The sequence below is a fragment of the Eumetopias jubatus genome, unplaced genomic scaffold (genome assembly GCF_037043125.1).
Source record: "Eumetopias jubatus isolate StellerSeaLion01/CBP00866 unplaced genomic scaffold, mEumJub1_p1.0 scaffold_7, whole genome shotgun sequence".
Taxonomy (NCBI): Eukaryota; Metazoa; Chordata; class Mammalia; order Carnivora; family Otariidae; genus Eumetopias; species Eumetopias jubatus.
The window spans coordinates 62,541,727-62,563,245 of record NW_028274813.1 but is presented as its reverse complement, the minus strand read 5'-3'; the positions used below and the strand labels follow the sequence as shown (position 1 = coordinate 62,563,245).

Here is a 21,519-nt window from a genome sequence, read left to right as displayed (position 1 = left end):
TAGTACATGGCACCATCCTCCATCCTGAGACTCTGGCCAAAAGCTCAGAAGTGTCCCTTGAGACTGCTCTTTACCTCAGACCCCACAGTGAACACATTAGCAAATTCTGGCATTTCTGCCTTCAAAGTGTATCCACAACCCAACCAATTCCCGCTATTCCCTCGGGAGCTACCATCACCTCCCCAACCCGGGCCTCTGCAGAGGCCTCCTTTCCTTGGCCTTCTTGCTTCCACTCAGGGCCCCAGAGTAGCCATTTGCATGCATCAGCCAGAAACATTTATCAGATCTCAGCACTCCTGCTTAGGCCATTTCTTTTCATCACTGTATCCCAGAGCCTAGAATGGTGCCTGGCAATATACGAACCTCAGTGATCCTTGCTGAACGAATGAAATCATGTAGTTTGGGCCAGGTACACAAAAGGCTGCAGGGGCATCTGGATGTTTGGGAAGCACCATCTCACCAGGGAGAAACCAGCAAAGAAGAAAAGACCTGCCCCTGAATCTGAGTCATCCACGCATCTGCCATCCCACTGCTCACCCTCTTCCTCCCTTCGAACGTCTTCTGGAAAAGGAGATATTGGGGGGAATGGGCTAAGTTGGCCCATACTGCCTAAAGCCTCTCCTTTGGGGTTTCTGTCTGCCTAAACTAAAGTAAGCTTTAAAAAGTCAAGTGCTGATTCTAGTTCTTTTAAACAGACGCATACGTACTTGGCAGTCATGATAGCACAAGTCACTCCAATAATCAAAAGAATCATTACTTGTTTTGCTAAAATCCCAAGGAAATCGCTCAAGATGTGATATTTCAGCACTAATGAGGTTGTGCCTGAAGAAGTGTGATTTTAATTGTGATAGATTTAGAGAATCCATCGCAACACTGCGGGAGAACAGCATGCTCTTCCCAATTCCAGGGAAAGGGCATTAATATCTCATGTTTTTGTTTTATTTAGTCTTCGCTGGCTGTGTGGAGAATCACCTAAGGTGATGGCAGAGCTAGTAGGGACTACATCAAATAGAACCCTATAAAGAAACTTTATTTTCTCCTCCCGCACTATGAACAGAGACTGCACAACAGAGGAATATTTGTCTTGAGTTGCCGTACAAGCTACCAGATTGATTTGCTTTGCCACTGACGGTTCTGATCCTGACAACCTTTCCACCACCTTCCATCGTCCAAAGGTTGAAAGTCACCACTTTAGTCCAGTGGCTCCCTCAGCCTTCACACGGGCAGACAGAGGAAAGGAGTCTCTGCAGAATTCTCCTTCATTCCCAAGACTGATCTGGCTTGGGCGTGAAAAGCTCCTGGTGGAAGTCTGTATATGAGCAGTGTTGCTGATTACTTCATTAGAACCCTGTGCGCTTCAAGAGCCATATGCTTTCAAGTTTCTTTAAATGGTATTAGGGAAAAATATCCTCAAGGCATTATTTTTAAAGGGGACTTCAAACGTTCCCTGAGAAGAAAAAAAAGTATAGCACGTTTGAACTCCAGGGGGTTGCAGGAGAAATCTTACTTAGCAAGACTGAAAATGGAGCCCTCTCTTCAGTTTCAGGGGGAAGTAAGGGTTGGTCACCAGCAGAAATAAATTTGAAATGTGAATGGAGGAAGATGCAGAAAATCTCCAAACCCTTGAACCCTTACCATGAAAGAGCAGAGAAAAAGAGGACTTGAGGAAAGAAATTAAAAAAATATATATATAGTTTTTGTTCTCACATCCAGTGGAATACAGAGAATTGAACACTCCCCACATATCTTGCAGAGTGCAAAAGGCTGCAGGTTCTTCCCATTTCTTCTACATAGGAAAGACTTCTAAATAATCCCCCCTTCCTGTGTTATGTGTATTCAAACATTATTTAAAGACCTGGGAAGCAAGGCTACAGGTAGGGGTAAGGCTCTTCGTTTCGAGTTTTCCTACAAATGGTCTGCTCCAGAGGTCAAATCAAAGAGACGCTTCAAGTTTAAACCCTCCTTTTCTAAATAGATCCCAACCTGATCTCATTTAATGCATTGATATCTGGTTTCTTAGGCATTATAGTTGCAGTATTACATATCAAAAGGACTCTTGAGAAATTCCCTCGAATTGATAATTCTAATTTCTTATGTATAACTACTCTATATTCACTCAGAGGACGGCTGCATTGTATGCTAAACCATGAATCGTAGAAATTGGTCCCTTTGTAGGGAGGTTTGTATTAAATCGAGATGCTCTCTTTTTTTTTCCCCCCTGTTTGTTCCCACACTTGAGTTCCTGGTGTCAGTTTGTATTTGGCTTCTTGAGCATATTAAAGTTTTTCTACTGCTTATGATGTTCTTGCCAAGAGCACACTTGCAGCAATCTGCACTAGAACAGTCTTTGTGCCAATTACTTCAAAAAGTATTCTTTAAAATAAAAAGAGGGAGGGGGATTTTTTTTTTTTTTTAGGGAACTTTCAGGTTATAGTGTGATGGTTTCAATTTTAATTTTTGAGTCCGTCTTCCTGAAATGATGGCTTAGAGGCTCTGAAATGTGCATCTTTGGTTTGTTCTCTCTCTCTCTCTCTCTCTTTTTAAAAGCCTTCCTACAAAATGGAAGTCCTGATAAAGATAGAGGAATAGCAGGGGAATCAGGAGTATGGAAGAAACTGCTGTCGTTGCTGACACCACACCCTCATCTACTTAAACAGCTTCGGGAAGGAAACTGCTAGAAGCTTGTTAAAGAGTTTCCAAATGTGTGTCTGTAAATGACTCTCTCTAATCATGGCTGAATAAACCAAACGCAGCAAATGAGCTGGTGACAGGCACAAAAGTCACATGAGTGTTTTGAATCGTATATGCTGAGTGGATAATAACCCATGTCAGGGCCATGGGGTCTTTTGAAGGTTAAAATCCTAAATTTGATCGAGTCCTTTAGATAGAGAGACATAAGCACATATGGGAAAACAAAAGAGGAAAATGGAAGGGAGAAGGGCCGCTGAAACGCACGGTCAGATAGGAGAAGAAGCAGGAGATGAGGGGACCTCGATTTTCCGCCTTTGCCAGCCACTAACTGGCTTTGTGTCCTTGGGCAAGACAGTCACCACACCGACGTCCCTCTCCACACGTGAGATACAGGAGGGTGGCTTGAGGCAGCCTGCCAGAAGTGTGATTTTAATTGTGATAGATTTAGAGAATCCATCGCAATCTCTTGCGCCATCTCCAGTGTGCGGTCTTTCTGGGATGTCGAACACAAAGAGGTTTGGGCGCAGGTACAGATCCATTCTCTACGTAAAGAGAGACGTTTTGAGAGGCGTGTCATTACCAGAAAGTACTCTCATGAAGGATGAAATTTAGGATTAATTAAGGCAGCCTTTTGGAATATTAGCTATAGAGTTTAGAGGGCAGGTTACGAGACATTTAAAAGAATGACCTTTGCTAATCAGTGCTCAACACATAACATCTAGGCCTCCCAAGGAATAGAAACCAAGATAGCAGAGACAGACAGTTGTGGAAGTTTAGGGCTTTGAGGATGGGTCCAGGCTGCGTGTTTAAAGATTCTATAGACACAACGCTAAGGAAGGGTCTCAGCGGCCATGTAGGGAGGCCCACTCACTTTCTCCGTGAAGAAATGGATGTAGAGAAAGGAGGTCCTTGCACTCAGACCCACAGCAACATGTTGCTTGAGTGTACCAGGGAAACTGAGGCATCTTGGCTTCAGTCAGTGTGGTTTCTCGCACATATTTGGGTCTCAAGTGCCCAGCTTAAGAGAATGCTCTTTGTTCTTGCTTTACTTTCCGAGTCCCACGTACCCACTGTAGCCTCCTGGGAGGTGATCATTTTTAGGTTTGATCTTTCAGGAGTTTCATGTCTGAATTTGGGGAATATTGGGGTTTTCATTTTCTTCAAAAATATTTATGACCTATGTATTCGCTTTAAAATTATTTAATTATCAGGGGCACCTGGGTGGCTCAGTCAGTTATGCATCTGCCTTCTGCTTAGATCATAGTCCCAGGGTCCTGGGATCAAGCCCCGCGTCCAGCTCCCTGCTCAGTGGGGAGTCTGCTTCTCTCTCTCCCTCTGCCCCTCCCCACCTCATACTCTGTCTCCCTCTCTCTCTCTCTCGCTCTCAAATAAAATCTTTAAAAAAATAATAAAATTATTTAATTATGAGAAATATAATCATTAATACTTGTGTGTTTCCCCCTTAAGGAAATGGTTGCTGCAAAAACATCTCAGCTCTTGAGACCGCAAACTTGCCCTTCCACAAAGGCCAGCCCACCCATCTACGCGGACAATAACTGTAGTTCTGCCTCCTCAGAAAGAGAGGGGTAGCTGACTCCTGTGTATAAGAGCTATTTTTTTCTACAGGTTTTCCTTTGTTATCAAAAACACAGTCATTTCTTCTCCTGTAGACCTTCTCATTGGGTGGAGGGCATAGAATAAGGCTGGCTAAACATTTTCTCAGGATGGTAAAGAGCTCTCTGGAATTGCTGTCTTCATGCAGAGAAGCACTCAGTCTGTGGTACACAGCTGTCTTTGGACATTTGTTGCAATTTCGAGTGTCTATGTATAAACTCTGCCAGCAGACTCGAGAGAAACAAAGGCTAAGGAGACTAACTTAGAACAAGACTAGTTGTTCGACTCAAGAAATTTAAGTAAAATGCACGTTCAACAAAATTGTTAAGCAAAGATCATAAATAGAAAACATTTCATTTATATCTTTCCCAGTAAGAGTTCATGGGTTCTAAAGACACTCTATATAATAAGGTATGGTATTGGGACAGGGATGGGGCAGGGGTAGACAGGAGTAAGGGAACCAGTTTCTATTCCTTATTAGTCATGGGACTAGGTCTGAGTTTTGTTGTGGTTGTTGTTGTTTTATGGTGTTGGAAAATAAAATTGCAGTCTGTTACGCTGAGAACTGCCTCTCCACCTTCAAGGTAGTGTCACTACGCCCCGAGGGTCCTCTCGGGTCCATGAGGGCTGATACCCCCTCCTGCATGTCAAGTGATAGAGGAATAAAGAAGTTGCCCTCTACAGAGGTACAATGGTCCTCTGTCCTTCTCTAGAAGACTTTAATAAAGTAACTGAATCAAAGGAAATTTGATCAGATGTGTATGGTTCAGCCTTCTTGCTTTGCCCCTTAACAATTTATTGAGGTGTTTCTACCCATGGTCTGTTTTATTAAATGATATTTGAAGTGTTCCACTCTCTGAGAAAATGTGGTTTATGTCTTTGGCATACATTTACATAATCTTGTTAAGGAAATCTCTCCAGCTTCAACTATCCCAATAAAAAATCTTATCTCTGGTAGAAGAAAGACTGTTTTCTCCAAAGGGAGCAAGAAACAAATATGGAGTCCAGACACATTTTGAGAAACTAAGGCTGTAATTATAGTTATATTTTTATGTTATGTATTTGAAGTTTGTTAAAAGAGATGGATGAGAAGTAATTGTTATGTGTGGAGGGTACAGTCACGTAAGAAAAGAATGCTGTAGCTAATGTTTTTTAAATGTGGGTTTTGAAAATAATTTTTTATTTGTTGCCTTGGAAAATATTTCTACATTAAAAAAAAAAAAATCACTGAGGGTGATAAATCACCAGCAATCTCTCAGCTCCCCACCAGAGCCATCAAATTAAGGGTTAACCTCTCAGGATTGCCCCGAATTAATCAGAAGCTAAGCCAGGGGCAGGCTGGGCAAGGGGCAGGGAATTGGCAGAGCTCGACCCCCCCCCGCCCCGCCCCCAAGAGGCTTTGCCGCACAACAGTGCAACCCACTGTGGCGTGGCCACGCAGAGAACGCAGACCTTTGCACAAAGAAAGGAGCCTTGACAGGGCTCCCAGGGCTGCTCTCTCGGGCAGCCCTGTGCACAGAAAGCACATCCTGATCCCGCAAGAGCCCAGGGTTCCTGCTTATCATGCACCAGTCCTCCATTTTCAGAGGACCAAGATAAGGGGTTGTGCTCTATAGAGTAGGGTCTTTTATTCAGTCCAGATTTAACCATAAATATATGTTCATCTTTCTTTGCTCACTTAGGAGGCAGTCTGTGATCAGCCTCTAGGTCATCTTCATTAAGATCTCTGGATTGGTTCTGTTCTTTAGATAAAGAGGACGCTGCAGGTGGATGACCCAGTGCTTGGTGAATGCAGACTCCCAGGCCCCTCCCCAGATTTAAAGAATCCACCATTTTGGGGGGAGAGGGGCCTTGGAATCCACCTTATCAATAAGCTCTTCAGGTAATTCTTGTGCACAAATTGAAGAACCACCAACCCTAGAGTTGTGTTTGTTTCTTTGTTCTTAACATGAATCCCTGATACCAGCATTAGGTGTTTGGGGCTTTCTAATTTAAAGGACAAAAGTATGTTTTTCCTCTTGTACCAGACCCATTTAATTGTTTGTGTTACTTGCGTGAGTTGACTTTATAACTGGAGGAATGCTCATACGTAGGCTTATATAGGAGTCTTTTCCTTCAGGACCTTAGAATCTCCATGAGAGTAGAGAAATTAGCCCCAGCTTCCTCCCTTCCTCTGCTTTCCGTGGTCAGAAATGCCCTTGACCTTTCCAGACTGTCCACTTCCTGAACCCACTTCACGAAGTCTTTTTAGGAGTCCGAGCAAGCATCTGACCAGCTGTGCTCCAGTTATACCCCTCCGCCCCCTCACCTCACTGCCATTCAAACCAAATGGAGTCCCTGAGAACTAACACTTGCTGACCGTAGCCCTTTTATCCAAGGACCGGCTCCTGCCAGGTTCCTCTGTCTTAACTTTGGCCAGGATGCTTCCCAGGTACCGAGCCTCCCCTCCTCCCTTCTTTGCCGCCAGAGCCACCCTTAAGTTGAGCCCATCTGAGACCTTCCCTAAGTTGTTGCTAGTTCTCTAGCCTAGCGTGCTGAACCCGGTGCCCAGTATTGAAGGTCCCTGATCTTAGAGGAGTTCTTGGGGACAAACTCCCAGAAAGCCTCCCACCACTCTGTGGTTCCTGAGCTGATGGCCATCTAGTTGATGAGGACATTCCAACACCACTTCTCCTGTTGCATCCTGCTTGGGGCCCTGAAAAAGGTCTGCATTTTCACTCCCCTCCCCGCCACCCCCTCATTTTCCCCTGAATTTCACCTCCCCGCAAATCTCACCTCTGCCTTGAGAAGTTCCACCTTTTCCCTTGTCTGCCTTTTCTCATCCTCAGTTGCTCAAGTCCCATTGTGAATTATGACAAAGCCTACTAGAGTAGAATCGGTTTCTAGAAATATAATCTGAGATCCTGGAAAAGGGAGGGAAATGGCCTTCTGCTGTTCTTCTGCCTTCACAGGGTCCAACAGCACCTTCTTCAGCACCTCCTATGAGCCCTCTTCTCTGTAGAGCTCACCTCTCTGGACAAGTACTTGGTCTCAGCTAAGCTTTTTTCTTGCTGTCTTGTTTTTTGTTTTGTTTTTCTGAGGGCCTTGTGCAAAGACTAAGGTGGCAGGAGTCAGGCAGACAGGAACAGAGAGACCTATTCAAGCCGATTCTCCAGCCCATGAATATGGTCTAAATCTGGGAAACCCAATCCCTAAAAACTTGCAGGAAGTCATTTATATGAGGTTGATATCCTCACGCTGGTTTAGATTAAGTTGTTATGCTGTAGGCTAGATGTTTAGGTTCAGAAGACCTGGCTAAGCCTTTATCTTTCAGCAGGTTGGGGGCCACCTCAAAGCCCCCATCACTTAAAAATAATTAGCTGATTTTCCCACCTGAGCTAGTGATTTGATGATCTGTATGCTAAACCAGACTTCTACAGGGGAATAAAAGAGAAAAGACCAGAGTGCCAGAAGGAAGCTTAATTTTTAAGGTAAAGTTGGATTCCCTTAAAGGACAAGTGAAAAATCTCTGAAGATGCTCTAAATCCAGGGAATCCATAGTTTTCTCATGCCTGCAGCTTTTTTTGTTCCTATTTGCCTAGCCCTGTTCTGTACTCTACATTATATGTGGAAAATAATGCACATAATACTTAGCATTTCCTTTTGATAAAGTAAACGTTTCATATTACTAGTACTGAAATTTATTCCTAAAAGAATGGAGAATAGCTTCCAGATGTATTTTTCTGTCACGGACTTTCTTTCCTTAAGTATTGACAGAGGGGAGGTTTTATCAAGGTCTTTGTGATGGGCTTGTTTATAATGAGAAGATATTAGTGGAGCACATCTAAGTGTTTATCACTAACAGATGACTGAAAAGAGCATATGGCAGGAAGAGAAATATATATTTGTCTAAGAAACGTGGCTTGTTAACACTCCCACACTCATCCTAAACTCTGTGGACATGTACTTACGGCATCATGCGCATCCGCTGGGTGTATCAGAAGAAAAAGAAAAGTCAAGTCATGATTTCTTCAATATGGGACTGTCAGATAATGCTAATTTGGACATTTTTATCAAAGATGGTAGGATTGCAACTCAGAAACCCTGCGCATTCTGCTTCACTGTGGCTGGCATCTGGGCAGTGCTGTGTAAGGGGTTTGGAAAAATACAGGCTTTAGCATTTTTGTAGAGAGCTCTTTATGATAAAACAAGAACAATGAAAGGAAGAGTGAGGATTGAGCTCTTATTTAAAGTTGAGCTCAGGGGCAAAGAATCTCTTCGTTCAGAAATCTCTTTTGAAGAATGTCTGTAGATTAGATTTAAGAGCAGACTAAGATGAACCTTTAGAACACAGAGGCAGTTTTTACCTGGCATTGGCCAAAATCAAAACATTGTTTCAGCTCTGAAATGACCCATAAAACCCTATTGATTAATTCTCATCACTCTATATTTTCTCCATTGGTAATTCCATTTACCTCCTTGGTTTTAACTACCACGGGCGGGGAGGAGGGGGGGGGACCACCTTCCAAAACTATTCCTTTAACTATCATCTCTTATGTGTCCAACCCCTTTTTCCAGCTCTCCCCAGGAGACCTTGTCCAGGACCTCTCCAAGCTGCTCAGATACAAAATGTCCACCGGAAATCTGTTTTGTCCCTCTGTCAGCAATTCTTCCATTCAGTCTATCATCATCATCATCATCATCCCATGAAACAGGCACAAAATCATGGTGCTTCTCCCCAGGTCCCATTATTGCTAATTTCTACGGCTTCCACCTGCCATTTTGGCCCATCTCTATCTCGTCTCCTGCTCGTACCAACTGAAGTGCTCCTGGAGCCCTGGGCATTCCTGATGGATTCCCTTTTATTTGTTCTAGCCCTTTTCCCTATCTGGGAACCCCTTTCACCATTCTATAATCCTATCTATGTCAACAACTTATTCTAATGCCAGTTTAACATAACCTTCCTGATCCATTCTCTCAAAAGTATTCCCTACCTATCCTGAACTCTCCCAAGATTTTACTCTGTATCTTTCTTATGGTGCACACTTGGAACTTAACTGAAATAATATTTGTGAGCATATACACTGTATATCAGGCATATATGTAGACACTTTATATACATTTTAACTTAATCCTTTCAGCAGCCCTGTAAGACCTAGAAAGGCCCCTGCCCCTGGAGATCCGCATTCTACTGGTCTTGGGTACAGCTTGGACATGGGGACTTTTTTTTTAAAGTATGTGCCACACCCAGCTTGAAGCCCACACCCAGGGCTCGAATTCATGACTCTGAGATCAAGACTTGAAATGAGATCAAGAGTCAGTCACTTAACTAAGCCCCCCAGGTTCCCCCGGACATGGGGACTTTTAAGTACTCCCGGGGTAATTCCAATGTATAACATGGTTGAGAATCGCTGGTCTAACGCCAAACTCATGAGCCGGACATTCTCCAATAGTAGGTATCACCTTTGAAGCTTTAAAGAACAAACAAATGATAGACCCCAGCCCTGTCCTACCAGATTAGAATATCCAGGAGACAGAGTCTAGGAATCCACATGATGATAAAGCTTCACAGGTTATTCTGTCACATAACCAGGATGGAGAACCACCGTCTTTGTCAGACACTGTATCATCTTCCCATAGTCCTATATTACAAGTAATTATGCATGTCTCCTCCCACTGTGTGATCTGTAAACTCTTTGAGGACAGGTTTACATTCGAGTCACTGTGGTCTGCTCCCTCGCACCTAGCAAGGTCCCTTGCGCATAGTAGGTTTTAGAAACTAAAGCACCAATATTATGTCCTTTGATGAAGAAAACAAAGATAACTTTTTAAGAAAACAAAGATACCTTTACACAGTACTTCTTCTATGCTGAGTTTTTAATCTCTACCATACTGACCTAGAAAGTCACTAAGTCATTTCGGTTCTCTGAGCATCATATTTGCATGTCTGTAGAGTGCCAGGGCTAGAACTTGAACTCAGCTCTTCTGACAATACTCTGGCCTCTACACCTAGGCCTTCAAAGCAACTACAAAGTGAAAAACTCAACTATCTATGTGTTTGCATACCTGCTGTCAGATGTGTTTCTAAAATTTGAACATAACCTGTCACATGGGGGAGAAAAGTCTGTTTGCATTATGAAATGGATTTGGAAAAATACATTAATTTCAACCCAAAAATTAAGCATGGAACTAAATAGATGGCCCCTTTCTTCTCATCAATCTCAACCTCCCTCACCTCCAGAGGTACCTACAAGTAGACAAACATACCCTTTGACATTTCTTGACGGTTCAGTTACTGCATTAGGGTTTTTTTTCCCCTTCATCTTAGTTTGTACTACTTCTCAAAGATTTTCAAATAACCTGAGTTTCTGGTTATAATTGAAATCTTTTTAGAAGATTCATATACAGGGCGCCTGTGTGGTTCAGTCGTTAAGCGTCTGCCTTCGGCTCAGGTCATGATCCCAGGGCCCTGGGATCGAGCCCCGCATCGGGCTCCCTGCTCCATGGGAGGCCTGCTTCTCCCTCTCCCACTCCCCCTGCTTGTGTTCCCTTTCTCGCTGTGTTTCTCTCTGTCAAATAAATAAATAAAATCTTTAAAAAAATAAAATAAAATAAAATAAAAAGATTCATATACAGTTTACTTAAGGTAGTAAATTGACATCTGGTATAAACTTGTGATGTTTCACTCAATATGAATATGAATATGCACATAAACATAACAAAGTTGAAATGAAACTCAAACAACATCTAGAAACCTGGATTCTAGGCTCTTTTTGCCATTTCTGAGCTAGGTGACTCTGGGAAAGGAATGAACTTTCCAGAAGCCTCTTTTCCACCTAAAAAAAATGAAAGGGAGAAGGACCTACAATAGACCTCCCAAATTTTCTTCCAAATTTGAAAGTTTATGATCCCTTAAAATAAGAAGAATTAATTTATTAAGGCTTTTGGTCAAGATTAAATTAGTCATCGATCCTGATCCACTACTCAGGTGATATTTTAAAGGGCAAACAGAATTATAATGAAATTTGGACACTTCTTCACAAGGTAGAAAGTGTTCACCTCCATTATCTCTTTTCATTTTCATAACATACCTGCAGAACACTCCTTATTATCCCCATTTCACAGAAAAGAAAATTGAGATGCAGACGGTTGAGTGACTTGCCTTGGGTAACAAAATCAGAAAATAACAAATCTAGACCCCTAGGGAACCCAACTTTTGACTTCCTTCAGCACCTCGATGGCCACAGGCAATGCTGGAGAAGGGGGCCCAGGTAAATCTGACATGCAGACAGCTCCCCCCAGTAGCCTCTGTGCCTTCCCAAAATGCTTTCTAGCCCAGAAGCCCATAAGTTGCTTTGGAATAGAATACCAGTGAGGATTTATTTATCATATCATTTCCGAGTGCATATTTTCTTGAGCATTTATAGATCTGTTTTTCCAAGAAGCTGAGAGTTCCTGACAAAACACGACAGATAATGATAAATGAGCATCTATGTTAGCCTAGCTGGGAGGAGGCCGAGGGACTGTTAACACCCCTCCTGTGAAGTTAATCCCATTTCTTTTAGCCATTTCTTTATTAGTTAATGAGGTCTTACAAAAATGTGTGTCTGTGATGGTGTTTTAGCATCCTTGCCTCTAGGAACATTCTCAAATATTCATAAAGTCGCTCCTCTGACCAAAGCCTAAAGCAAAGGTGCATTAAGTATGAATTTTAGTCAACTTCAAATGTGGGTGGTCACAAAGCTGCTCCTGAAATATCCCCTCAATAATCCTCCTCATTGGTATCTCCAGATCTGCAGCACTGGGTGCAAATGTGAAGGGGAACTGGGAAAAATGGAATTATTTAGGACACCAGGACTCCGAAGGGCAGCCCCCTAAACTCTGATCCTGCCTCTTGACTGACAGCAGTGTGGCTTGCTTTTGGAAAACTGAATAACTTAAGGGAAACAAAAACAAAATGAAAAAGGAATTACCAGTCAAGCCCCTGGGAAGGAGAGCAGAGGCTCATTGTTATTGCTCCTGGGAGGCCAGAGACCCACTTCCCACTTGAGTTCCTTATGGCAAAGAGGGAAGCATCGAAAAAGATGGCTTGATGCTCAATGGTGCATTTTTGGAGAGGCAAACCAAAGGCAGAAACTTGGTTAACTACTAAACCAAGCTCCCTGGTACGGTGAATCACAGTGATTACGTCTACAACCTAGTTTTGGAGGGTCCTCCACCCCATAGCACAATCCTAGGAACACAGCTGGAGTGCACGTGCACGCGTGCATCTCTAACACCCTCCTCCCCTGACTCATCCACACACACGATTTCCATCATCTCAAAGTGCACACAATCCTTGATGCTTTTCCACCCTTTTATGATTTTGTTTCCTCAAAACATCACTTCAGGAAGTTGACATTATAGCTGGCCTTCTATGTGTAGTTTACAAGCAAAGGGACTTTTTCAAAGGGCGTCTGTAAAAATACCATTTCAAATGTGTGAGGAAGATGAAGCACTTCTGTCTGGTTCTGGATGGCTTGGACTATCTACGGTATACTTTTCCTAAGAAACGGAAAATAACAGCCCAGCATTCTCCCGCCTGTTTCTGCACAGGTAACCAGAATAAGCCACCAAAATGGTGCAGGTTTCCTGTTCCTACTTTCGAAGGAGCTCGAGGAACAAATGATAAGACCAAAGCCTTCTAACCTTCAACCCCCTAGGGCAGAGCAATAAATCACAATAGTACTGGTAGCTCAGGGCTTTCTGACACAGAATGTCTATGCTCAGAAGGGCCCATCCATGTCATTGTCACTAAGACTTGTATTCACTGGAGTCTCTTGGCCTTTTTACGTGATCAGCACCCACCCACCCACGCAGCCATTGAAGGAAAGCTCTGGGCCATAATTCTGAAAGGAGGTGGCCATGGAATCCATTCAGTACAGATGTGGTGACAGACAGACATCATCCATTAACAAAGGCAGATAAATGCAAACATTTTCTTTTCTAGCTCATTGCTCAACTTCCTGGTCATTTTAACCAGTTATACACTTACTCACAATGTTAAGAAAAAAAGAAAAGAAAAGAAAAGAGGGAGAAAAACAGGGAAGGGAAAGAAAAAGTCCTGAAAATAGCAATTGCACAGTAATAATGCTGCTTTGAGTAAAGCTCAGCCTATACTATTATTTCTCTCTTGTCCCTGCCGTGGGGACATTGAGGGCACTTTGACAGCCATTACGATTACAGAAGATACAAGCTAGTGTTGGTTGTTCCAGATGTAATTTTACAATTTCTCGAAAGAAATACTGTTACGTCCCAGATGCAAATTTGACTGTGTCCTGTCCTTAATGTTGTGTTACAGGTGATTCACGTAACAGGCCGGCTACGACTGAGGGTGGCCCTATCCCACGGGAGGACCGTTCCCAGCCAAATCATGGGTCTTGTGGTTGTGGCTCACGCCCTGCCTCCCCCTACGATCAATGAAGTCAGAATTGACTGCCATATGTTCGTCACTCGAGTAAATATGGACCTCAATATCATTTACTGTGAAAATAGGTACTTTGTTTTTGTTCTCATCTCCTCTGTTGTCTGTTACACATTGGTGAAGGCTGGTGTTTGCAGCAGTCTGAAGGATTTTACTCTCCCAGTGAGGCTCATTATAAATCCTGATCTTATTTTTAATGGCTGCTTGGACTGACACCAAACATGCTTTTTATTTAAAATTTACATTGCTGCCCTGATTTACATTAGGGACGACAATGGAAAGGATTGGGGTACCCAGACATCCGTATGCTGAAAGTAAGACCCGTTTTGGCCGAGAAACCAAGGAGAGAGCCCGGCTGAGACGTTCTTGGCCAAATTATGCCATAGAAGGCATCTCCTGATGCCTCAGTCAGGCCCACTTCCTGACTACTGTACGGGCCCAGCCTCACAGTGGCCAGTGTTCATATAGGCATTCAGCACATTGCCTTAGCTGCTTGCCGGGCTGCTAGAACACATTACTACAGACTGGGTGGCTTAAACAACAGACGTCTATTTCCACATGCCTGGAGACTGGGAAGCCCAAGAGGAGGGCACAAGCTAATTAGGTTCCTAGCGAGAGCCCACTTCCTGGTTGCAGATAGGGGTCTTCTTGCTGGGTCTTCACATAGGGGAGAGCGAGAGCGCTGGTCCCTCCCTCCTCGCATGAGAACACTAATCCCATCATGGGTACTCCCTCCCCATGACCTCATCTACACCTAATTACCTCCCAAAGGCCCCACCCCCTAATACTATCACATTGGGGGTAAACGCTTCACTATATGAATGTGGTGGTGGGAGGGACACGTTCAGGCCACAACACACGTAGGAAAAAAATAAATAAAATGAGAATCTGACGCCCCCAGAGGGAAAAGGATGAAAAATCTGCAAAACTATTAAATAAAACTTTGTAATCCTGAGGATTCTGCTTTTATAAATTAAAAAAAAAAAGACTCTTCATATAAATGACTTGACAGTCCTTCCTTAACACAGCTGTGGATAAAAGGACTTTTTAACCTCTGGTTTAAAAGTTCACTTTTTCCATTAAGCACAAAGCAAGGGACAAGGAAATGGGACAGTGCCCCCTCAGACCTTTCACCCACAAGTCACCAGCCCATCATCAGACGGATTTGAAGAAGAGAGAATCACGGGGCACGGGGAGAAGAGGGATGGGGGACTGTACACGTGTCGGCCGTGGGAAGGAAGGTATCATCCATCTGCTGGTGTCACAGGCAGAATCACTGAGGCAGTTTTGAGAGGGTGCTTTTGTGGCACAGATTATGGTCAGGCATGAAGGCAGCGTATGTTCACTGAGCCCTGGTAGTGCCTTCAGAGGCCACATGAAAGAGCAGAATGGTCAAGCGGCTCGGGTAATTGACTTCTCCGGGGCCTAGCCAAGAGGAAGACAGCCGTCATCTGCGTTCAGTCCACTGGGAAGCACTGAGGATGTTGAGACCAAGCTAGAAATGCCTACCATTTCCGGGCAGGAGTGGATTCAGAGGAAAGAATTCACCAGGAGAAAAAGATACCCACCTGAGCTATTAGTGTTCCGTGGGGTAGAAGATACCATGAACCCGTCACTCTTACCTAATAAGTAACTCTAAATCTATTTTTTCAAGTTTTGTTGGCATTTCTTAAATTTTTTTAGAAAACTGACTGTGTACTTGGTTGTGTGTAAAGTATTCTGGAATGGCAAAAGAATATCAGGAAAGACAGCCAAAGTGATTAGCTAGGGTTAGCAAGTAGTAAGAAAGACAGTTAGCATTTGTTGAACACTTACTACACACTCGGCAATGTGCAGAGCTCATCATTTACATCATCTCCTTTAAGCTTCAAGACAGTTCTGTGAGATGAGTGTTGCCACTGCCCCCCACACCCTCAGGCAATTTCAGTTTAGAGAGAAGGTAAGTGGTATGCCCAAGGTCACAATTTGAACTTGAAATGTGCCAGATTTTAAAAATCAGGCATTTGGGGGCACCTGCGTGGCTCAGTCGTTAAGCGTCTGCCTTCGGCTCAGGTCATGATCTCAGGGTCCTGGGATCGAGCCCCACATCGGGCTCCCCGCTTGGCGGGAAGCCTGCTTCTCCCTCTCCCACTCCCCCCTGCTTGTGTTCCCTCTCTCGCTCTCTGTCAAATAAATAAATAAAATCTTAAATAAATAAATAATAAAATAAAAATCAGGCATTTAGCTACACGTGGCCCTTCCTGCATTCCTTGCCACTTTTTTCCTAGAGAAGTCAGGCTAAGTGGTAAGGAAGCAGTCAGACTAACCACTGAAGGGGACCTCTCATATCTATGCATCCATTAAAGAACACAATTCTAGCCCACAAAGCTGTTTATTCTGATGAAAAACACAGACTGCTGGAGATGGAGCTCCAACCCAGGGAGGCAGCTAGAAAGTCTGATGACCTATGGCTTTACCTCTTTGAAAACATATGTAGGGCTCCCTTGATTTAGATTTACCACCATCACTCCCTCTGGAAAAACAGAGCCTCATCTGATTTACCTGCTCCCGGTGACTGTCCCATCCCAAAACCCTCACTTAATTTTCATTCCTGTGATCACAGATTGATTAATTCTGCTTCACGGACCTGAGTGCCTTATGGTGCCACTCCAATAATTGAGATCATTTTCTGTGACCCACTTTAAGCTTTTTCTCTTCCCTTAAAAAAAAAAAAAAAAAAAAAAAACCTGTTTTCCACAACCCCTTATTAGCCAATACAATACAGCATTATTTCCCAGCTGAAGATGATAGAAGTTATTCTAAAAGGACCTGTGTTAAAAGTAACTGCTTATTTGATCTGAGGAAAAAGCCTACCTTGTGTGCCAGGCACTGTGCTATGTTCATTTCATTCATTAATCCCCTCACCAACCTCTTAAGTTGTTTTTACGGATAAAGGAACTGAGGCTCGGAGTACAAGGTGCCATCAGGATTCTGATCCTGCTATAGGTCATCAGACTGGTCTGGGGCTTTCTACACATATATTAAGAGGTCTCCGGACACTGAGCTGGTCACATTTGCCACAGTAACAGGCTCCAGTACATAGGAATGCTTCAGATGTTTTGAAGGATTTCATTCCAATAAAGCATAAACTAAAGAACATCTTCCCTAAAGTAGGATTGGCTTTTTCCCAGAGTCTATTATTTAATTAGGGAATTGCTAACTAGAAACGCAAGCCCTCTCCTGGACTCTGCAGACCATTCTTCTCCTCTGCATTCCCTAGGATGGCCAAGGACAAAGCCGACACCAGATGCTTTCAGGGGAGCTGGTAAATTTCAGAAACACCAATGAGGGCCTTCTGATGACATCCTGGTCTACTCATTTGCAGAAAGGGGGTGGAAACTGTGCTTGGAAAGCAGCAAATAGTTTTAGGAAAACACCAACGAATCTGCTCTGTACCAGAAAACCATGGGGTTATAAAACTCTTTATATTGCCCCATTTTTGTCTCGACTTACCAAGAATTCTAGTTTGGCCAAAAATCTCATTTAATATTTAATATTAGACATTGAGAAATTCACTCCTTGGGTAATATAATTTAATTATATTCCACATTATTCTGGTTTGGTTTATTTCCCTGCCTTGGAGGTCAGATTGAACTCTCCAACCGTGGTCTCATAGGTTTCTGAAACATGTCATTTCTAAAGATTCACTTCCTATTTGGAGATATCATAAGCCCTAAAAGATAAAAAGCATGGGGACGGTAAAGAGAATATATTAAACAAAAGATATATCCTGGGTGCCTGGGTGGCTCAGTCGGTTAAGCGACTGCCTTCGGCTCAGGTCATGATCCTGGAGTCCCGGGATCGAGTCCCACATCGGGCTCCCTGCTCGGCAGGGAGTCTGCTTCTCCCTCTGACCCTCTTCCCTCTCGTGCTCTCTCTCATTCTCTCTCTCAAATAAATAAATAAACTCTTTAAAAAAAACAAAACAAAAGATATATCCTATTTTGGACCCCCCCAAAACCAATCTGTAGCTGGACAGGGAGGAGGGTAATGAGCATGTTGACGTCTTTGTGTAAATCGGGCAGATTCCCCCAACATGTTTTCCAAATTCTGTTCTATTTTTCTGTGCTCCTGCCCGAGGACATTGACGTCTGGACAATCAATGACACAGGCTTACACACACGTACTGCCGGGCACAAGCCTGCAAGAGCTGCTGAAGTGGTTTAAAAGTTTCTGTGTGGAATCCACCACAAAGTACCAGTTAAAAGGGCCAGGAGTGAAAGCCGAGCTCCCAAATGACTAAGACTGAAAAAGATAATACCCCCAGGCATCTGTATGTCTCAGCATTTAAATTATATCCCTTGAATGCCAATTTGGACGTTGTGCCAAGAAGCAGTTGAAGCCCTTTTTCATGGAAATACCCAATAGAAGACCAATCTGTTTAAATGAAAGGTGTCTCTAATCATTTGGTATCAACATAACATGTTTTTATTTTATTATGTAACCTTGCATTATCTTGGCCTCTAATGAGGATCTTGCATTGTTACTGATTCACCATAATTTCATGGAATTATGTTGTCCAAATGTGTATTCTGATGCCAAAAAAAAAAGAAAAGGAAAGGAAAACCTGTCTTATTATTTACACACGGTTGCTGGATCTAGCACATTTCCTACGTTGGGGAAAGTCTGATATCGGTTAAAGAAATGATCTTCTCTGTCCGTAAAGGGCTTTCCCGCAAAGCGCCACCTCCTGACGGGTACCCCCAGGATAATGAAAACTGTAAGGAGACTTGTTTCTCAGTCATTTAACAGTTTCTCTACTCCCCCTTTCCCCTTCTGAATTCCAGCCTGTGTTCTTCTCTCTGCAGGATCAGTGATTATATGGATCTGACCCCTGTAGACATTGTAGGGAAGAGATGCTACCACTTCATCCACGCTGAAGATGTCGAGGGCATCAGGCACAGTCACTTGGACCGTAAGTACTTCCCGTGCGTGGGAACAGTCAGGCTGGGGTCATCTCTCTCTGAGGCTTGTTTGGTTTCAGTGCTGATTTTTTTCCTTCTGTCTTGTGCATACATTTGAGATGACTGTCAGCGTGCCGGGAGAAAAAGTGAGACAGAAATCACTTCAACTCGTGTTGGAGTTAGATCTCAAGTTGGAACTCAGGCCCGGAAAAACTGCTGGATCTTTAGGCCCTCGGCCGGGATTCTGTGGTCTCTTGTGCTCTCTCTCCCATGAAGTGATGGGGGAAATTTGCCTTAAGTGCCTTCTTGACCCTTTCATTTTCTAGAGAGCGAGCTCCACTCTGAAATTTGTGGCCTCTGTGTCAAGATATATGTGGGAGAAGACAAGTTCAAATAGACCAGAGCCTATAGCCATTCCTACTTGACTGACTGCACAGCTGGGGCCAGGGGGAAGCCAGGGCACAGGGCCAGAGCAGATCCGCTCTCAAAGGCAGCATCTCTTCACTGTATTTCTGGAAAGGGGGTTATTCCGAGGAAAAGATACCACCATCTCCTGACTCCCGGGAGGGAGAGAGACTCATCTCAGCTCTTTGAGTCTGATTCCCAGCTCCTGACTCACAAGCTGACCTCCGAGGCGCCTTTTCTGGCAGGAGGCACTGGTGTGCGGAACCCTCTTAGGAAGAGGCTGCCCCTTTTCCAACCGGAGGTCCTTTTGATGACTGATCAGTAGACTTTTCTTCCTAAAAGATGAGGGCCCGACGTGCTCATCTTCCTAGAAGGTTCTAAACCCGGTTCTGAACTCTGGTTTTAAATACATGCGAGGTGCCACAAATGAGAGACTACAGCTTGATGGTCAAGTTTTCCTGTAGCACCACTAGCCAGGTGCCCTCTGTATTTACTTCCTCTCCCCTTTCTTGCCGAGCCTGAGGAGAGCCCTCTCAGGTCTTTCCTGCTCTTTGCAAGTGTTTGCTCGTTTTAAACACACATCTTCAACAGCATAATGCCAAGACAGTCAGCCAGGCAGAGTCTCAACATGTGAGCATCTTGTACTGTTTTTTAACCCTGCATTAGCACCACTGACATGGGACCAAGTTCAGTGTCAAATTTTGTATATATCATGTCTGTTGGAAAAGCCTGCCTGTGAGGCTGCTCTCTAGCAAACTCTACTCCTAACACTGAGCGCATGCCTTAGTATTGCACACGAGGGACTTAGGGAACACACTTGTTGCTAAGAATGAATGGGTGTTGTGCATCGCAGAAGCAGATGGCTCTTCAATTAATTGGGGGGGAAATGATGCTGTTTCCTGAAAAGAAACATCAGGGTCTTTGTAGCTGGGAATTTAGAGAAGATGGAGGAAAAATCGGGATCTTTGGAGGAAGCTCTGAATATATTTTTGGACCAATATATGCCAGAGATCCAGGCTTTAAAAATGAATATATTATCTTTAGGACACTGTCACGGACCATGTGTGTGGGGAGAGAAGGGTGCTTTTTCATTTTGGAATCTTAATTGAGGTCTAACTTCAGAAACCCGGTGCTGACAAAAAAGAACTATGTCATCTTCAGTTATTACTTGGAAAACGTCATGCTATCTCTCTGGGATTTGATTTACAGCTTGAAGAAACACAATTCCTCAGGAACAGTGAGCTAGGGCAGTTCATTTCTTCCCATGAAGCAAAGGTCTCCAACAAATATGTTTGATGCCATTCTTTCCGATCTACTTTTATCTCATTTTCAGTAACCAGAATAATTTGAGAGTGCTGAAAATAAACAACTCTGCCATTCACTATTGTGCTAGTCGCCTAATTTTTCTGGTATTGTGCCAACTAATAAACAGAGAAGGTATGCTTTTAAATTCTGTGATTTTTTTTTCATTACTTGATATTGACATACTGGCTATTGCTTTATGATTTAGCCTCCTAACAATGATTGAGTTCGCTCTTTCAACTCATACACACGACTTCTAATTTTAAGTTCTTTTAATAACCTCAAACACATGAAAAACAAATAAAATGAGCTGATAATTCTGCACAGTAAAATACACTTCACATATTTAGCTCTCATGCTGTGGAATAACTCCACAATGTCAAGTAGCACACAATTAGTAAAGCTGTAGGGGGAGGAAAAGGAGGGTTTTGATCCTGAAGAATTTTGATCCTAATCAGATTGAAATTTCAACGTTCTTGTAGTGCTTAATATCTTCAATCACACACACACACACACACACACACACACACACACACACACACAATCAAACTGATGCCAAAGTCAGGTTTTGCATTCTGTGACTGAAATAAAATGCTAAAATATACAAATGCATCTCGCTTTGTACAATAAACATTAACATCATTATAAAGTAAGATTGAGTCTAAAATTGTGTGATGGAATGTCTGATGTTTACCTAATTCTCAAACCAAAGCCAGCCCAGTAACAAAATGACAGAGCATGTAATAAGTCTTGGTTGTGTAAACACTGGAAGAAAAGGAAAAAAGCCAGCACAGTATCTTGCTTGTCCAAAGCCCTAGGCTATTACTGAAGGATGCCTCGACTGTACCTTCTTGGCAGGAGAAGGTCATGGTGGCATAGAATCAGCTCAAAAATAAGATAGGATTCTAAAACAAAGGGACGGTTAAACAATAAACCACATTAACTATTTAGCTCTTCTTCCTAGAGCTATTGGCACAATTCCTGTTTCTGTGCACGAAAGACAGGTTTTAGCCATCTGATAATATTTCTGATATTTTGATATGTCTTATGCTCCAGTTTACAGATAAAAAAAGAAAAGACTCCATAGTCTTTGATAACTCAAAATGCTATCTTTATCACTTA

General features: G+C 43.1%; 1 protein-coding gene across 5 annotated transcripts in view; it reads left to right on the top strand.

The window, feature by feature from the left end:
- NPAS3 (neuronal PAS domain protein 3) overlaps nucleotides 1-21,519 on the top strand; it is an 832,468-nt gene that overhangs the window by 792,419 nt on the left and 18,530 nt on the right. For all 5 annotated transcript variants that reach the window (XM_088024643.1, XM_088024642.1, XM_088024646.1 and 2 more), the window contains 2 exons: nucleotides 13,625-13,818; nucleotides 18,595-18,701. In XM_088024643.1, the coding sequence (XP_087880769.1) occupies nucleotides 13,625-13,818; nucleotides 18,595-18,701 (301 nt within the window). The remainder of the gene's footprint in view (nucleotides 1-13,624; nucleotides 13,819-18,594; nucleotides 18,702-21,519) is intronic.